This window comes from Leptonychotes weddellii, chromosome 1 (assembly GCF_054177405.1).
Source record: "Leptonychotes weddellii isolate Sample4059 chromosome 1, ASM5417740v2, whole genome shotgun sequence".
Classification (NCBI taxonomy): domain Eukaryota; kingdom Metazoa; phylum Chordata; class Mammalia; order Carnivora; family Phocidae; genus Leptonychotes; species Leptonychotes weddellii.
Genome location: NC_138369.1, coordinates 133,079,414 through 133,099,097, shown reverse-complemented (window position 1 = coordinate 133,099,097; position 19,684 = coordinate 133,079,414). Strand labels below are relative to the sequence as shown.

Sequence of the window (19,684 nt, the reverse complement as noted above, 5' to 3'; positions counted from 1 at the left end):
CGACTGCCTTCGGCTCAGGTCATGATCCTGGAGTCCCTGGATCGAGTCCCGCATCAGGCTCCCTGCTCGACGGGGAGTCTGCTTCTCCCTCTGACCCTCCCCCCTCTCATGTGCTCTCTCTCATTCTCTCTCTCTCAAATAAATAAATAAAATCTTTAAAAAAAAAAAAAAGACTGATGAATCACAGAGCTGTACCTCTGAAACAAATAATACATTATATGTTAAACAACAACAACAAAAAGAAGATAGCAGGAAGGTAAAAATGAAGGGGGGGAATCGGAGGGGGAGACAAACCATGAGAGACTATGGACTCTGAGAAACAAACTGAGAGTTCTAGAGGGGAGGGGAGTGGGGGGATGGGTTAGCCTGGTGATAGGTATTAAAGAGGGCACATATTGAATGGAGCACTGGATGTTATATGCAAACAATGAATCATGGAACACTACATCAAAAACTAATGATGTAATATATAGTGATTAACATAGCAATAAAAAAATAAATTAATTAAAAATATATATATATAATAATTTAAAACAAATGACCAGAACTTTTGTGGCCTTCTTGCCATAAATAAGAAAAAACTGGCAGAATACATGAAATAAGTGTTTTCAGATGTCAGAATAGACAGTGCAGGACTACAATCTCTAAGAAGCCGGGAGGAGAGAGGCAATGAGGTGAGCCATGCAACTGTCTCAGGTTTCTGAAAGGAGGAATTTACCAGAATGCATTGCAGGGAAGGAGAGATGAAATAAGCACTATGATCTGAGCTGAGGAAGCAGAGACTAGTTTATGCCTACTGAGGAGGCTCTAGAATTTGTGGAAATTTGGAGAAAAAAGGAGCTGCAGATAAAAGGAGCACCACAAATATGCACAGCAATCCCTCTGGATTTGTGACCCAATACTAAAGGAACAAGAAAGTTCAGGGAACCAAGCAAAGAATCAATACTAAAGAAATAACTATTACCAAAGAAACAGCCACCATCGCACAGCTGTCAGCAGAACAACTACTTGAACAACAACCTCTTGAATGTTGAGAGATGTTCGAGCCGTGACCAGATCGAGTGGACAAACCCTGTTAATACACCAAGTAGAGACCCCAGCAAAGCCACACCTTACAATCAGGGCTAATCTAGCCCTAGAATAAAGGCCACTCTAAACATTTGCTAACAAAGCTTTAAAAGTCACAAAATGGGGCGCTTTGGTGGCTCAGTTGGTTAAGCGACTGCCTTCGGCTCAGGTCATGATCCTGGAGTCCCTGGATCGAGTCCCACATTGGGCTCCCTGCTCAGCAGGGAGTCTGCTTTGCCCTCTGACCCTATCCCCTCTCATGTGTTCTCTCTCATTCTCTCTCTCTCAAATAAATAAATAAAATCTTTAAAAAAAATAAATAAATAAAATAAAAGTCACAAAATGATCAACTGAATGTGAAAGTAAATTAATTGTCTGCCAGAAGAAAATGTTATTAATGAAGACTACAAAATCCCAAGAGTCAATAATGTAGCAACCATAATGTCCAGTACACAATAAAAAAAAATACTACACATATGAAGAACCAGGAAAATGTAACTCTGACCAGGAGAATATTTAGTCAATAGAAAAATGACCCAAAAATTAGAGATGATGGAATTTTAAATAGCTACCATAGATAATGTTCAGGAATTTAAAGAAACATACATACAATGATGTAATAAGTAGTGAATTGGAATAAGGTAATAAAAACTAGACGAAAAAAATCAAATGAAAATTCTAGAGCTAAAAATACAATATTTGAAATGTAAAATTCACTAGAAGGATGTGACAGCAATTAGACACTGTAGAAGAGAAATCCAAGAACATTAAGCAGTCAATAGAAAATATATATTGTAGCACAGAATAAATACAAACAGACAGGGAGGAGGAATAAAAAAGAAAAAAGTTTCAGTGACCTGTGGGGGCAGTATCAAGTGGTTTTACATATGTATATTTGGAGCAATAGGAAGAAAGGAGGGAGGAGAGAGAAATGAACAAAAAATATTACAAGTGGGACATCTGGGTGGCTCAGTCGTTTAAGCGTCTGACTCTTGGTTTCAGCTCAAGTCATGATCTCATCAGTCATGGGATCAAATCCTGTGTGAGGCTCTGCCCTCCGCAGGGGAGTCTGCTTGAAGATTCTCCCTCTGCCACTCCCCTCCCCCACACTTGCACATGCGTGCTCTTTCTCTCTCTCTCTAAAATAAATATTTTAAAAAATATTACAAGAAATAATGGTTGAAAATGTTTCATTGGTTGAAATGTTACTAAAAAACATAAGCACATAGATTTAAGAAAAAAAAACTAAACCAACTCAGGATATTCCACAAAAACAAAAGTCTCAGAAGCAAAGCATGAAAAACTACCCAAAGACTCTCAACCGAATCAAATTGCTAAAACTGAATAACAAAAGTTAAAAAGTATCCAGGGAAAAGTTAGTTACATTATGCTTACAGGAGGAGCAAGAAAAATGATGGTGTACTTCTCATCAGAAATAATACAAACCAGAAGCTAATGGAGATATTTATTTTTTTATTATGTTATGTTAATCACCATACAGTACATCATTAGTTTTTGATGTAGTGTTCAAAGATTCATTGTTAGTGTTGAAAGAGAAGGACTGTAAACCTAGAAATCTATGTCACATAAAATGATCTTTCAAAAGTGAGGATAAAATAAAGAAATCTAGAGACATGGGAATGCTGGGCTCAATCACTGTCAGTAGAACTGCATTACAAGAAACCTTAAAGGAACCTTAAGTGTGAACAGAGATAGTTCACACTTAAACTCTTCAAACCTTGAAGTACTTCCTTCAAGATTCCTCGAATTACTCCAAGAAATGAAAAGTGCCAGAAATGGTAAAAAGTGGACAGGTAGAAAAGACACTTTTTTATTTCTTGATTTCTTTGAAAGATAATAGACTTTAAAGCAAAAATAATAACTATATGGTAGAGTTTATAAATCATAGAAATGAAATCTATTATAAAAGAGGTAAAATGGAAAAAAACTTTACAGATGAAGTGGTGTAAGATTATTTGAAGATAGTCTGTGATGGGATACATATATACATATTGTACACTCTAAAATATAGTTAATAAGACAATAGAGGAAATAAAATATAAAAAATAGTCATTTAAAGCTTTAAAAAATAAAGAACAGATAGAATAAATAAAACACAAATAACAAGACAGTAGAGTTAAACCAACCGTATGCCAATAAATACTTTAGATGTAAATGGACTAAACACGACATTTAAGTGACAGAAATTTTCAGATTTAATCCATATATGTTTAATTTCAATGAAATTTAAAAAAATAAACAAAAACAGTATGAAATATTGTCATGTTAAACACAATTTTATTGTTAGGTAAGAATAAATTGATGGATGAACAGATAAACAAAATAAAGTATATCCATATAATATTCAGCCTTAAAAAGAATGGAAATTCTGACATATACTACAACATGGATGAAACCTGAAGACATGATGCTAAGTGAAATAAGCCAGACACAGAAAGACAAATACTGTATAATCCACTTATATGAGATACATCAAGTAGTCAAATTCACAGAGACAGAAAGTGGAATGGTGGCTGCCAGGGACTGGGGACTGACGGGGGAGAGTTACTGTTCAATAGATAGAAAGTTTCAGTTGTGGAAGATGAAGAAGTTCTGGGGATGGATGGTGGTGATGGTTGTACAATCTACCATGATGGGTACTTAATGCCAGAAAACTGAACACTTAAAAATGGTTACAATGATATAGTGCTGATAGTTCACACTTAAAAAGCAAAATGGAAAATTACCAACCAGGTGACACTGTCACATAGACCTAAAGTCCCCCTTAGAATATTTTCTGACAGAATTAAAATCAATTCAGATGGTTAACTGCACTCAGCCAGACCTGCCAAGGGGGCAGAAGATAAAGGAGGAAATGTGTATACATATAGCAGGGATGATTTGGAAGTTAGATTCTGACTTCCAAATGTCTCATGACTAGAGCTTATAGTGTTCAACCTTTCATGAAAGGCCTGTGACCAGAGTACTAAGAAGAGGTCAGGCAGGAGGAGGGCAGCCTTGGGGGTTACCCCTGCAATAGGAAATAGCGGTGCGGGGAAGAGAGAAGCAAAAGAGCAAAGCAAGTCAGGGAGACAAAACATGATTTCAGCAGACTGCTGCTGAATAGCATACACCACAGAGTTTTCCACAGAGCAGATCATAAAGACAATGATGACTGACAACCTGGCAACATAAAGGGGAAAAACAGCCCACACCGAAGAGAGGAAAGATGGAGGGACCAATGCATACTTCTGAGTCTTATTCATAATGCAGGCTTTACCAGTGCTTTGAAAACCATTCCCACAGCAATGAGAAGCTCAAAAACCATCAGCCACCTTACCTGGGAAAGGCACAAAGGCATGTCGCATGCTGACTGGAAATGGCATTCCTCTGTCTGAGGCTCTCTCCTCCATCTGTGCTTGGTGTCCAGGGTTCAGGCCATAGCTCTTCTTACCTCTTCCTCTGTCAGGCAAACAACATCAGCAGCTGGACATGAAACAGTCTCAAATATATGAAAAAGGTCTCATTTTTCAGTAAAATCAATAGTTCCATCTAGGAAACTTAAGAAGCTTTTCATTTGAAACTCACTTTAAAACTTAACAAAGATACTAGATTTTCTTTTTTAGCAAACATTCAATTAAACACGAAGTAAGGCATTTCTGTAACAGCTTCTGCCACAAACTGCTTCTGAAACAATTACAGACATTTAGCTCAAATCAACAAATCTTTTTGACCATATCTAATATAAATTATCTATGCTTTTTCTTCCCATAATGTGTATTTGGGGAAGACAGAAGGGGAGAGATGTTCCTGACATAGTTAAACTCTTCCTTTTAGCATTTGAGTTCGAAAGGCACATCGTGCTGATTGATTTAATTAGTGGCCCAGGTTTTCAGTCTTTCACCATCAACAAGCTTCTTTATAGACAGACTCAGGATTTTAAATGGATAGCGTGTATGCCCAGAACAGAAAATGAAACTAACTTCATTACTTTATCCAATAGGCTCGTTTTGAGCCATTCATACTCATAAAAGTATATTAACACAAATACAGAGAAATAGCCTCTACCTGCTCATGGGAAGTAGGCGTTTGCCTAGGGCTTGGGAAGGTGGGCTCTCCCCTACTAGTGTTGGCATTTTGATCTCAAAATCTCTTGGCACATTCTGAATATTTGGTTCTGTAAAGGTTATTCGTCCTAAAATCAAACAGAATGAAGACAGAAAATTGAGGGGGTTAGAGGGGGATCTGACATTTATTTTCACAGTAATTGCATTTCTGAATTACGCATTTTCTACTATTGCTAATTTATATTTAAATATTTTTCATTATGTTCATGCATCTAACAATGATAAAATAAGTACAAGACCAATCCTAATGTAAGTGAATATATGAGTCAACTGCAATAGAATGTTTTACATTAACCTAGCTCTCTAGAAAACAAGCCCATGATAAGAAGGAATTTGATAAGCTGAACTCGTCCTGTGCTAAAATGAATACCAGATATCAGCACTATATGAATGTTAGCAGTGGTATTAATGAGTAAAGACTAATCAAATGGATCCTAGGAGAAATGACTGTCAAAACCTTCAAACCCAGGAATGCACAAGACACAGAGAGAGGATCTGAAGCAGAAGAGCAACTGACTGCTGAAAAGGGACAACCGGGGCCCAAGGAGCCAGCTAATCTGTAGGAGATGGAGTAGTGAGACGTGGTGACTGGAACATCACTCACTAGACATCACCTGGCTGCTTTTCTGCATCACCATCCTCACTCATCAAGAGAACCACCGACAAAGCTGGAGACTAGAATCAGGATGTTAATGAACTTTCTAGGAAAGAGAAAGCTATTTAATGCTTATAACTTTTATTTCCCCCAAATATTTTGCAGTTTATTTGTTTACTTATTGGTTGAATTTTTCTGAAACACATAAGCATTATTCAAAAAAAGTCTGGGTCATTGATGTTGTTATTGCAGTTTTTACATATATACATATATGTACATATATACATATATAGTTTTATAAAATCTTGTTTTATAATATACTCTTCATTGTAATGGGCTCTCTACCAGCTAGTATATATAATTTCGTCTTCTTTTGATGAGTCAGACATTTTAAGTACTTCAGATATTCTTTTTCTGAACAAACCCCTGATATATGTCCTTGTTATTTAGCTTTTAAGAAAAATTAGTGCTCAATGAATGGCAGATATCAATATACTTATTACCATTACCATTAATATACTTATTACCATTAAATGGCCTGCTCAATGAGAAAGTCTCTTGCTACCTCAGCATACTATCTTCTTTTCGATAATAATATTTAATATTTAATATTCACGTCTATTGTTTGAATTAATGAGGCTAACACTGGCAGACAAACAAGATGGCAAAAATAGATTATAAAACATGAATGTAGCTTCATGGAGGTGAATTCTAATAATGAAATGGCTTTGCTATGCTTAGGTAAGTTTGTATTTCTAAAATATTCTTTAAATGTAGGCATAGTATGGTGAAAACCAATCGACAAAAAAGGAATTGATTACTTTCTATTTTATAAGCAACAGATAAATGCAACACCTTTAGAAACTCTAGGCTGATTTTGGTTTTTCACCAACAAGGATTTATTTTACGTAAGTTTACATCATTAGCATATGTCTCAAAATGAAATTTAAACACCAACAGGGCAAGAAATGGCTAGGGTGAACTAAGAGGTTAGCTAAATACGGAAGAAGGAAAAGAATTTGTTTAGAACAGGGAATAAACGTGCACAGAAAAAAGGCAGCTCATCCTGGTGCCTCCGTCTGTAAAAACAGCAACAACCGGTAAGGAGCTCGCACAAAGTGCCCTGCACTATTCTAAACACTTTAAATGTATTAGCCTATTTAATCCTCAGCATGCCCTGGTGAAGTAAGACTATTATTACTGTGTTTTACACATGAGGACACTCAGGCACAAAGCTACCTTGAATAAAGATTTAAACCCGTAAAAGTCAGATAGCAAAACCCACATTCTATACCACCAACCTAAACTGTCTCCCCGATGAGATTTAATGCTGCCCTTTCTTCCAATGCACATTGCATTTCGCAGATATTTAGTTTTGCACTGCCTAGCACAAGAATGATTTTTTCCTTTCTAGATTACTCATACCTATCCCAAAATTGCTACAAGACACCCAAAGGACTCTACAGCTCTTTTCTGGTTAAGTAAAATAAGACACTCATCTATTATACAGATGCCCCCCAGCATTACCTAGATTCATCTTGGGGAGAATCTTAAGAGGTTTGGGAGAGGGCTAGGACTGAAATTAGATAAAATGACTGATTCAAATATTAATCTAAAGTACAGTCTCAGACATTCCAGTTACTCTATATAGTACTTGAAAGCTGGAACTCTATCTTACTAAATCTCATCTCTGTAACTAGTATCCATCTATATTTTGGATGTAGTATGTGTTTCATAAATGCTTATGAAACTTCACAGAATCCAATGATTAACACTTGAATTCCTTGGTCACCTTGAGCAAATATTATATATGAAAAGTTTTCTTTCAAAATTGGATATTATTCATATTTAAGATTTCTTATTACCTGTAGCAGTGTGTGATTGTGATACAGGATAGATTCTTTCCATTCCAAGAAAAGGATTCAGACGCTTTTCCCGCTGCAGAGGAAAGACCACTTTGGTAATAGCATTAGTGATTCTTCTCCACTCTAATATCAAACCTGGTAAAGGATGCAATGCCCTTAATTTATTTAAAACATCCTGCCAAAGAAATATAATGAAGTAAGATCAGATTCCATAGGAAACTAGGCTCTCTTTTAGGTAAATAATATAATCTCAAAATTAAATTTGATAACTCCTATATCTACAACTCAAAATTACTGTTTGGGTTTTTGGCAATCACCATAATGATAAAACTATGATAACTATAGATGGTAAAATGCAAACATGTTAATGCTGAGTAATATCAATTTAGATCTACCTTAAAACAAATCAGTGTCAATTTAGCAAGGTACTATAACTGCCTTCCCTCACCCCACCCAAGAATCTGTATCATGTCTTTCCTTTGTCTATATTTTCCTCCTCTATTCTCATGTGATTGTAAGTTTCTCATGGTTTTTTTTCCTTTTGCCCTAATACTTTAATCATTTCCATATCAAGAAATGCAGAAGACATTAATCTTTAAAACTTTGAACTTTCCATGCTAGAGTTTTGGTAAACTGCTAAGAAATAGGAACTTGTGAAGTTAGAGGGCCAGTGAGATAAAACAAAAAGTTTTGTTACAGAATGAAACTGTGGAAACTTCCCTAGAGCAGGCAAGTCATAGTTAATGATAGTAGGGTCAAAATTCTACAGAATGGCAACTTGGATTCTCTTTCCATGGCTATTATGGTGGTATTTTCTACCCTTATTATTCCACTGAAAATTCATTCAGTAAAAATGTAACAATAAGCCTTTTCTCTCTTCTCTCCCAAGCATACAGTTCCCATGGATTGTAATTTGCAATTTTACTTTGAAATTAGATTAGATTCTTTTTTTTTTTTTTTAAAGATTTTATTTATTTGACAGAGAGATAGAAGAGCACAAGCAGAGGGAGTGGCAGAGGGAGAGGGAGAAGCAGGCTCTGCACTGAGCAGGGAACCCGATGCGGGACTCGATCCCAGGACCCTGAGATCATGACCTGAGCCGAAGGCAGACGCTTAACCATCTGAGCCACCCAGGCGCCCAGTAGATTAGATTCTTAAACTCATGGAGAACTTACTATTTTGCTCTATAATTGAAAAAAATGTTTTATTTGTAATGGCTGGGTTTTTTCCTTTTTTAATTCTTCCACACCTTTATCCATGCTCCTATACTATACAAATTATATTATACTTGAAGTCCAAGAGTAGCGGATGTCAGTAATTAAATAATGTCTATAGGTCTGAGTTCATAAACCATTATACTGTTTTAATAATAGGAAGGACACAACTGCTAGATTAGATTTTGGTCCAGATTTTCCATGATGGAATGTCTCCACAGTTTTGGCAGGGAGCCGAACCACAAACCAATCTGTTTTTATCTGGACACATTCAAATGGTGAGCTATGCTGGATCTTGACTTCATCAGCATTCTTTCAAGACACCAAAATGCTAAAAGTAATTCAAATTCTGCCCTGTAACTGTCCCAAAGAGTACCTTACTAGTGCTGTACTGTTTTCCCAGCTTTAGCTTGCGTCCATTGTCATTCCCTCTTCTGGTAGAACCCAAAGTTTTCTTGCTGCTTTGGTTTTTTATTTCTCCATTTGGTGGTAACTTCAATTCCAAAAATAAAACCTGCAATAAATTAATGCTTCTTTAGTCAAGAATCAAATCACAAGCATTGTCATTCACAAAACATTTTTAAGTTATTTGAGAAAATCCACACAATTCAACATGGGTTGGCAGAATTTTTTATAACATATTGAACTATCACATTTAATAAATAATGACAATGAAAATTTGCATGTCAAGTAGGCTATCTATACCCTAATTTAGGCACTATAAGATTAATTCCAGTAATGGGCTTTTTAACAGTCAAGAACACAGGAATGTATACTCTGTGTGCTGAACAAGTGATAAATAAGCTATTGACATTAAGACTTTAGGTTGCTCTGAGGACTGTGAACTCTCCTAAATACCCCTTGATATGGTAACCGACATGGCTGCTCAATCATTTAAGTCTCAGCAAGGGTCAACACGGGAGCCTTTGTGGCTATTATATGATCACAAAAATCAAAGAACACTGAGGTAGAAAGGGATCCAAAAAGCCTTCTACTTCCACCACCATAAGGCTAGGCCCTGTGAGAACCTGGACACAAAAAGTCAGAAAAATATGGCCAACCCAATGTAGCAATCAATAATGACAGCTAAAGTGGCTAATAAGTACCTACTGAAGAAATTAAGCCTACACAGGACAGGAATCCACGTTCTGGGACAGAAGGAATAGCCTATGTATACCTAACCTATACACCAGCTCAATTTATAGGTTTTAAAACTCAGGCAATTCAGAATACTATTTACTACCTCCATTCATTCATTCGTATACATTGAGTGGGCTTTAGTGAACTTTGGATTATTTTCCCACTAATAATCCTAAAAATTAAGATCATTTGCATTCTATTAAAAATCTTTATTGGCCACAAGTTGGGCAAGGGGTAGAAGGAAAGATATGCCTGTGCTTCTGTAGAATAGCAGTGATGATAGAAACAAAGATCTGGTTCTAATTTTACATAGTGGGAATAACTGGAGTCTTAGGTATGAAAGATACTGAGGCTTGCTGTGGATGTTAGTAACGATTTTTCCCAAGAATTGTGTTATATAGGATTGCATGTGTAGGGATCAGGATTATCATATATAATAAATAAAATTATAAGATCCTTAGTTAAATTTGAACTGCACAGGGCATACTTATATTAAAATATTGTTCATTGTTTATCTGAAATTCAAATTTAGCTGAATGTCCTGTATTTTATCAGGTAACTCTAGTACAGATATATCCATACAGATATATGAATGGCAGGATAGGAAAAACAATCAACTGAATAGGAAAATGAAACATTATTTTTTTTAAAGATTTTATTTATTTATCTGAGACAGAGAGAATGAGAGAGAGAGAGCACATGAGAGGGGTGAGGGTCAGAGGGAGAAGCAGGCTCCCTGCCAAGCAGGGAGCCCGATGCGGGACTCGATCCCGGGACTCCAGGATCATGACCTGAGCCGAAGGCAGTCGCTTAACCAACTGAGCCACCCAGGCGCCCATGAAACATTATTTTTAAAGTAATAATAAATCAACAATCCCAGGAAGAGAGACCTATCATAATTAGGACAACTCAAAGATCTCAAGTTACATATTTATAAGCTCTTTATCTTAGATTTCTGTTTTTGGTGAAAACTTCAGAATTAATTGTGAAAACTTCATATAAATTACCTCTCCAGGTTTAAATGAATACATCTGTGAAATGAGGGGGTTGAACTGGATGAGGGCAAGTGCCTCTTGCCCTCCTCAATAAATATTGAGCACTTACTGTGTGTCAGCTGTCACATGCTGCGCGCTTTAACATGTCATCTCATGTCATATGTACAATTCTGTGACACTTCTGAAGTTTACACCAGTTGGAGAAACTTGCTTAAAGTTATATGGCCATAACGTAGAAAAATTAAGAATTAGAACCCATAGTCCTCTAACTCAAAGTCCTTTTTTTTTTCTCTAATTCATGCTTCCCTCTAGACCAGGGATCAGCAAACTTTTCCCAAAAAGGGCCAGATGACAGATATTTTCAGCTTTGCAGGTTTTACTGTCTGTCACAACTTCTCAACTGTGCCATTATAGACCAAAAAGAGCCACAGACAATAAGTAAGTGAACAGGTGTGGCTATACTCCAATGAAATTTTATTTACAAAAATAGGTGGCAGGCCAGATCTGGCCCACAAGCTATAGTTTGCCGATCCCCACTCTAGCCCAGTGCCATCCAAAAGAACTTTTTGCAATAATGAAAGTGTTCCATATTTGCACTCCCCTTTATGGTAGCCACTTACCACATACGGCTATTGAACATTTAAAATGTGGCTAACACAACTAAGGAACTGAATTGGTATATTTTAATTAAGTTAAATTTATTTATTTTTTAAAGATTTTATTTATTTATTTTGTCAGAGACAGCACAAGCAGGGCGAGCAGCAGAGACAGAGGGAAAAGCAGACTCCCTGCTGAGCTAGGAGCCTGATGCAGGCTCAATCCCAGGACTCTGGGATCATGACCTGAATCAGAGGCAGAGGCTTAACCGCCACCCAGGTGTCCCAGTTAATTTAAATTTAAATAGCCACAAGTGGCTAGTGGCTCCTGTATTGGATGGCGCAGCTCTAGATGATTAGTAATATCCTGCCCAGTTCAAAGATTCCACTTAAAATCACCAAGGATTAACTAGTCAATGTGTGAAACTGTTAGATTACCTTAAATATAACTTCCATTTTAAAATGAAGACCTAAGAACAAGCCATTAACATCAAAGGCCTTTTATTCTGGCCTAGAATTTGGTCTAGGCCTATGGCCTTAGTATCTGAATCACAAGGGCATGGATTCCTGCCTATGCCCCAAGCCTACTTGTGCTGAAATCCAGGGATGCTCTGTTTTTCATAAGGTCCCTCTGTAATTTTATGTGCAGTCAGTTGGGTATTGGTTGGGGAGTTCGGAGCTAAAGAACTCAAAGGAAAATATTAAACAAAACAAAACAAAACAAAAAATGGCACTACTGAATTCAATACACATGTACCCTGTGATTTGGAGAAACAAAATTCCTCATTTTTTTTTTAAAGATTTTATTTATTTATTTGAGAGAGAGAGGATGAGAGACAGAGAGCACAAGAGGGAAGAGGGTCAGAGGGAGAAGCAGACCCCCTGCCGAGCAGGGAGCCCAATGTGGGACTCGATCCCGGGACTCCAGGATCATGACCTGAGCCGAAGGCAGTCGCTTAAAACCAACTGAGCCACCCAGGCGCCCCTCATATTTTTAAAACATATAACCCTGTGGCTTAAAAAAGGGGCATTTTTTATGAGTATATGTAACCTTTATTGAGCTTTTACTATGAGATGGGCACTATTCTAAGTGTTTTACATTCATCATTTATTCCTCACAACAACTCTATGAGGTATTTCTATCATAACCCACTTTACTGATGTAGAAATTGAGATACAAAGAGTTAATGTACTGCCCCAAGGTTACAGGGTTAATAAGTGGAGGAGATAGGATTCAAACCCAGGAAGTCTGGCTTGAAAGCCTATGATCTTCACAACATGCTACATTACTGAATTGCATCTACAAGACACCTGAACTTCAATGTTATCAAGTATAAGTACCCACCCTGTATCTGTAACCCTTCTACAACAACCCAACCACCCTTTGTGGAGTGTGGGGAGAGGAAAGAATAGAATGCCAACATTTGAAAATAAAAATAAGAGTAAAGTGTGTCCAAATTTATGTTAAGTTTATAAAAATCTTATTTAGGTTTAAAAAAGCAAACAATCCCAAAAATTCCTTTTTCATTAACAACTGAGAAAAATATCTAATTTTATTTTCCAAAAAAGGATTTTGGGGTAAGGAAGGGGTGAGAGTTCATGAAATTACTAACTTCATGGAGAAACAACTACACTGTTATATAACAACCACTATGGATCTTTTGTTTAACAAACATTCACTGAGTACCTCCACTGTCCTAGGTAAATCTCATGGAGCATACATTCTAGGAGGCTTCTTTACCACCTTCCTATTTCATAAACACAGATATAACTTATAAATTAGAAGCTAGAATACTCTATCTCCAAAGTAATCTGATAACTAAAATTTTTTTAACTGATCTTTGGTGGTTAGGCAAACACATTTAGGAAATACACACACATACACACACACAAAAATAATTATTAACTCTCAAATTCCCCATTCCCATGATACAACCTCAGCGATGTCATCTGAACTGGTGAAGGAAAAACTGTGTCCTGCTAGTTGATAGGCCTGGGTCTCGATTGCATCCAGCTTGGCTTGCATTATGTGTTTCTGACTTTCACATTCTGCAGTACTAAAGCCAATTCCATTTAGCTCTAGCAAGGCCAAGCAATACTGAGAGGGCATTTCCACTTTACAGAAAACATCTGGAAGAAAAAAAGAAAACTAAAACATTAATTCACCAGTTAAGTGACTAGATTAGCATCATCACCTAAACACACATGGAATTTTTCTAAGCAAATTCAGAGATGCTATCCAAGCTATTCTTCAAGATCCAGTCTCCTGAGCAGCACTCTCAGGCCAACAAGGAAAGGCATAAAAGTACTTCCTACTTTTCTACTTCAGCACTAGACTACTACCCTTGTCTACATCGAGAGCAGAAAAACTGGCAATCTTGTGAATAGTCTGGATTACAAGAGGCTGCATTTCTCCCAAGATAATGTTTCAGCTTCTACTCTTGGCAAGAGCAAGAGAGCCAATCTTATTTGCTAAACTGACTATAATGAGTTAATCTCCTGAAATTATTTCCAATATTCCTGGTTCCATGATATGCATGCTTGCACAAAGAACTAAAAATGGAGGTTTCTTATTTTCCAGTGCTCTTACCAAAGAATAAAGAAAAAGATTCCTGAAGTAAGAATCAGAGTATTTTTCTATCTGCTGACACTTCTCAACAGAGTAGTCATTCTATATCAGTTTTTCCAGTACTGTCATTGAAATATTAGTCTCAAAGATACTCTGTGAAAAGGGTGGAGCTGAGAGACACTGCACTGTGAGTTCCAGTGTTTACATACTGCTTGTGGATATTCATGATGCCTGTTAATTTAGTAAAGGCTCTGAGAAGACCTGAAGCAACGATGACTATTTAACTGAAAATCTGAAATTATTTGACCACAAAACCATTTATTTTATGTAACACTTATTAACATCCTGAAAAGTATATGTCCATAGAATGCACTTTGGGAAATCTATCCTGTCATTAAGAAAAGATCCATACCAAAGACTTCAGCTTCCAGTACTATGGATCACAAGGACTCTGAGCAACCCTGGCCTGCCCTCCCCAGCTCTACACACATACATTCTTTGAGGCATTGCTGGTCTCAACCAGCAGAAGAAATGTCCAGAGACACCCACAACCCCCACCAAAAGCAAATAAACAAGTGAGAGCTACTGGCCTCTAATAGGAGGAATTAACAGACAGTCAGAGCCTGGCTTTAAAGACCTGGACCCAGAGCAGAAATTCATGGGATGTGGAACCAGAGAAATCAGGAACTAGGGTCAGAACAAGAACAGTAAAGCGGCACAAAGTCAGAGTGACAGGGAGCAAGCCTGTATCCATAGGCAGTAGGAAGGAGCAGTACTGTCACAGGAATGAAATCCTACAGCCAAAAGGTTGAGGGGATATAGAACTTCAGAATAGCAACAGGAGGAGAAGCTAATTCTCAGACTTCTGTTCTGAACCAACACTCAAGGGAGGTTAGTGTGGTCCTTGGATGTGGTGTACTATGGTAAGGAGCAAAACCTTTCTTGAGGAAGGCTTTCCCCAAGTTAGGCCTGCAGGGCTCCACTGATCAAATCCTACATGAACTCACAAAGAATATGAAACATACAAGATAGCAAAGAAATACAAGTAATATACAGCAGAAACAACAAATGGCAGATTTAGACCCATAAGAATCGCAGATATAGATTCATTAGAACAGAATACAGAGCACAGTTATGAGTAAACTATTTACAAAATAAAAAAGATGAATAGAAACAAAGTAAAACTCATGAACCATGAGAGACGATGGACTCTGAAAAACAAACTGAGTGTTCTAGAGGGGAGGCAGGTGGGAGGATGGGTTAGCCTGGTGATGGGTATTAAAGAGGGCACGTTCTGCATGGAGCACTGGGTGTTATGCACAAACAATGAATCATGGAACACTACATCAAAAACTAATGATGTAATATATGGTGATTAACATAACAATAAAAAATTAAAAAAAGAAACAAAGTAAAACAGTAGGAAAATATACAAATACATCAATAATCACAATAAATTGGTAAAATTGTAAAAAAAAATTGCTAAGTTTGAAAAATAAATGAATAAGCTATGCTTTGTTTATAACACACATCTAAATCATAAGGACCGAGAAAGGTTAAAAGGGATAGAAGAAAATATTAGGCAAATATTAAAAGAAAGTTGATGCTGCCATATCAATTCCAGAAGATAGACTAAGATTAAAAATCGTATTAGTGCTAGAGCTGCTCATAATATGATAGGTTTAATTCATCAGGAAGATAAATCAATTTTAAACATGTATGCATCTAATAAAATGGTCTCAAAATATATAGTTAAAATATAGTTAAAATTGAACTACAGTGAGAATTAGATACAAAAGTTTTAAACAATAACCTTGACTTAATAGACATTTATAAAATTCTATGTATATATAGAACATTTACACATAGTTCAGGATTTAGGTTGCAAAGCAACTCCAAAAATTTCAAAGAATGGGTATTACATAATCATGTTTTTTTAAACACAATACAAATAAGTTTGAATATTAAAAATTACAAAATAAAACATTTCCAAATATTTGGAAATTGAAAAACAACCTTCTAAATAACTTATATGTCAAAAATGTCAAAACAGAAAATGTTAATAAATATTTAAGATATAATGAAAACAGTACATGTAAAATTTTTAAGATATAATGCAAGGAGAGCTTTGAGGGAAATTTATAGCTTTTAATACCTCAATTAGAAAAGAAAAAAATGATTTGAAAACTAATGAGTTTAGTGTCATATTTATGAATTTAGAAAAAGTGCTACAAAATAAAGTCAGGAGAACTACAAATCAAAGGCAAAAATTGGTTCTTTGAAAAGACTGAAAAATTGGATAAACTTCTATTAAGATTAAACAATAAATATGGTGAAAGAAAAAGACAACATAACAGATAAACCACAGATGCATTAAAAAATTAGCAATAGCTTAATGACAATAAATTTGAAAATCTAGATGAAAGAGGTAATTCTTAAAAATATAGTTTATTATAACAAAAATATATAATAACAATAATATAATAAAAACATAGTTCACCAAAACATAATTAAAGATATAATTGAATAATCTTACAACTGTAAGAAATCAAAGTAATAGTTAAAAATATTTCCACAAAGACAGTTTATAGGCAAACTCTACCAAAATTTCAAGGAACACATCATTTCTATGATACACAAACTCCTCCAAAGAAAAAAAAAAGGAGGTTATATTTATCAACTCATTCAATGAAACTAGAATAACTTTGTTACCAAAAACAAAGCACAAGAAAGAAAAATTACAGCCATTTTATAACCGATGAATTGGCAAAGTTGAGACAATATGAATCACCAAGATTTCTTTCACATCGCTGTTTAGAGAGTAAATACATACACCATTTTGGAAAACAATTTAGCATAATCTTATAAAGTTGAATATTTCCATTCTCATGACAGAGTAATTCTAAACTCAAAAGAAATTCTCACCCACATGTACCAGGAAACATGTACATGTGTAAGAATATGTATACAGAACTACTTGCTATAGCAAAACAAAAAATAAAACAAAAATAGAAACAACCTAAACATTTATCAACAGTAAAATGTAAACAGTAAAACAGTAAATTTTGGCACACTCACACAGTGATACATGACACCGCAGTGAAAATGAATAAATTATAGATTTTTGCAATAACATGCATTAATCTTATTAACATGATACTGAGTAAGAAAAGCAAGTCCCAATGTGACAGGTGTTTTATATAAAAGTTCAAAAACAAGCAAAACTAAATAATATATTGTTTGGACTTATATATATATGTATATATATATGCTAAAATTTTTAAATTAAAAATAAAAAGGGAACAATAAACATAAAACTGGGTGTGCAAGAAAGGAGGAGCACATAGGTAGACACAAATGTCTATTATTAATAGTGTGAGTGAACAGATATTATATATTAAAATAATAAGTAATAAGAGGACCATACATGGACGAATGATGATAGCGTACATGAAAGAATGATTATGACAAACACAAATCTGTATAGCTGAGATCTACTTTAAAAAAGAGAGAAACCAACTCACTCCATCCCTAGAAAATCATCTATGTTCAACCCACTCTAGAAAGGACATAATTGATCCATGTGAAAAGAACAGGATACTTGGTCCTGAGTCACAGTGAGCAAAGTCACATTGTTACTAAAATTTAGTCACACCCAAGCAAAAATCAGCTCTCTAGTGGGAGAAGTCAGCTGCCAAAACAAACCCACCCAACAGGCAAGAGAATGAGAAAAGAAAAAGAAAAAGATTCTGGAGATCCTTCAAGCATATTCTGAAATAATTATTTCCAAACAAAATTTGACAGTTGTTTACATTCTCTCTAAAAACTTTATTTCAATGTACTTCAATTCTATGGACTCTTTGAATAGGAAAGACTCGGCACTGTACAAAAGAAAGCATTTAATACCTCGTGGCCACCCACTTTTGAAAATTTGCCTAAAAAAGGAGTTTTCAAGGCACAATGAAATTGTAAAAGTTAAAAATAACAAATGTAGAGGGTTTCTTATACTTTTCTGGAACCATAATTTCCTTTTCCTGTAGGTGAAAAATTGTCTTTAAGAGTGGGAAATTTCCCTCCCGAAGATACTGAAAGTTTTTAATTCTGATAATGGGCAACAAATGTTCTTAAGAAGTTACAGACTAATCCATACCACCATCACTAAACGTTGGATCCTAAGGGCAGACAAGGCCAACTGAGAGGGAAAGAGAGCTGTGTTCATTCACATTATCGCCCATGAATGTAGAAGCAGTCCTGTGGCATATGTACCATATACTCCCAATTCCTTGGCCTGCCTACATTGGCTTAGAGAAGCTGAGTTTGAAACATTTCAGTGCACGATGAAGAGCTGCTAATTAACGTTGCTTAAGCAACTCTCCTACAACAACAGACAACTCCGTTTGATCTTGGTATTATTCTACTCCAGTGATGCTGGGGAGAACATTACTATTAGCACAGAGGGCTTACGTTAGTAGTAAAAATCATGATCACCATCATTATCATCATCATCATCATCATCTAACACAGTAGTGAGTGCTTAATCTGGCAAACACTGTGTTAAGTTCTCTCTCATTTAATATTTATAACATTATAAGAAACAGATTTAAAGAGTGTCAGTAGCTTGCCCAAGGCCTGTCACTAATAAGTAATACAGCCCAGATTCAAACCTGGTCTGTGCAAATTCATCAATCTGCTGTTTCTAGTATTTATTAATCAGGCAATAAATTCATGGTTTAAATCTTCTCACAATGAAATCAACTTTGTTCCACTTCATCATTTCTACCATAAGCATATGATATGCTCTCTGAAGTCAAGGTAATCACTCTTGTGCAGCCAGCAGACTGCACAATAAATCCATGCTATTTATCATGACATAAAAAAAAGATTCACATGAATATCCTTTGCTAGAGAAATAACTATTTAAAATTCTAAAAAGATAATACATCACTTTTTAAATTCCATGACAGAGTAGGGTTTTTTTAAATTTTCTTTTATTATGTATGTTAGTCACCATACAATACATCATTAGATTTTGATGTAGTGATCCACGATTCATTGTTTTCGTATAACACCCAGGGCTCCATGCAGTATGTGCCCTCCTTAATGCTCATCACCGTGCTAATCCATCCCCCCACTTCCCTCCCCTCTAAAACCCTCAGTTTGTTTCTCAGAGTCCATAGTCTCTCATGGTTCATCTCTCCCTCCGATTTCCCCCTCTTCATTTTCCCCTTCCTTCTCCTAATGTCCTCCATGCTATTCCTTATGTTCCACAAATAAGTGAAACCATATGGTAATTGACTTTCTCTGCTTGACTTATTTCACTTAGCATAATCTCCTCCAGTCCCATCCATGTTGATGTAAAAGTTGGGTATTCATCCATTCTGATGGCTGACTAATATTCCATTGTATATATGGACCACATCTTCTTTATCCATTCATCTGTTGAAGGGCATCTCAGCTCTTTCCACAGTTTGGCTATTGCAGACATTGCTTCTAGGAACATTGGGATGCATATGGC

At 35.9% G+C, this 19,684-nt stretch overlaps 1 protein-coding gene across 1 annotated transcript in view; it reads right to left on the bottom strand.

Annotated features, from left to right (window-relative positions):
- Positions 1-19,684, bottom strand: part of POLQ (DNA polymerase theta) — a 96,042-nt gene that overhangs the window by 10,063 nt on the left and 66,295 nt on the right. The window contains exons 19-24 of the mRNA XM_081815199.1: positions 18,076-18,104; positions 13,537-13,749; positions 9,246-9,383; positions 7,656-7,830; positions 5,137-5,263; positions 4,409-4,530 (exon numbers count right to left, since the gene is read on the bottom strand). Of these exons, the coding sequence (XP_081671325.1) occupies positions 4,409-4,530; positions 5,137-5,263; positions 7,656-7,830; positions 9,246-9,383; positions 13,537-13,749; positions 18,076-18,104 (804 nt within the window). The remainder of the gene's footprint in view (positions 1-4,408; positions 4,531-5,136; positions 5,264-7,655; positions 7,831-9,245; positions 9,384-13,536; positions 13,750-18,075; positions 18,105-19,684) is intronic.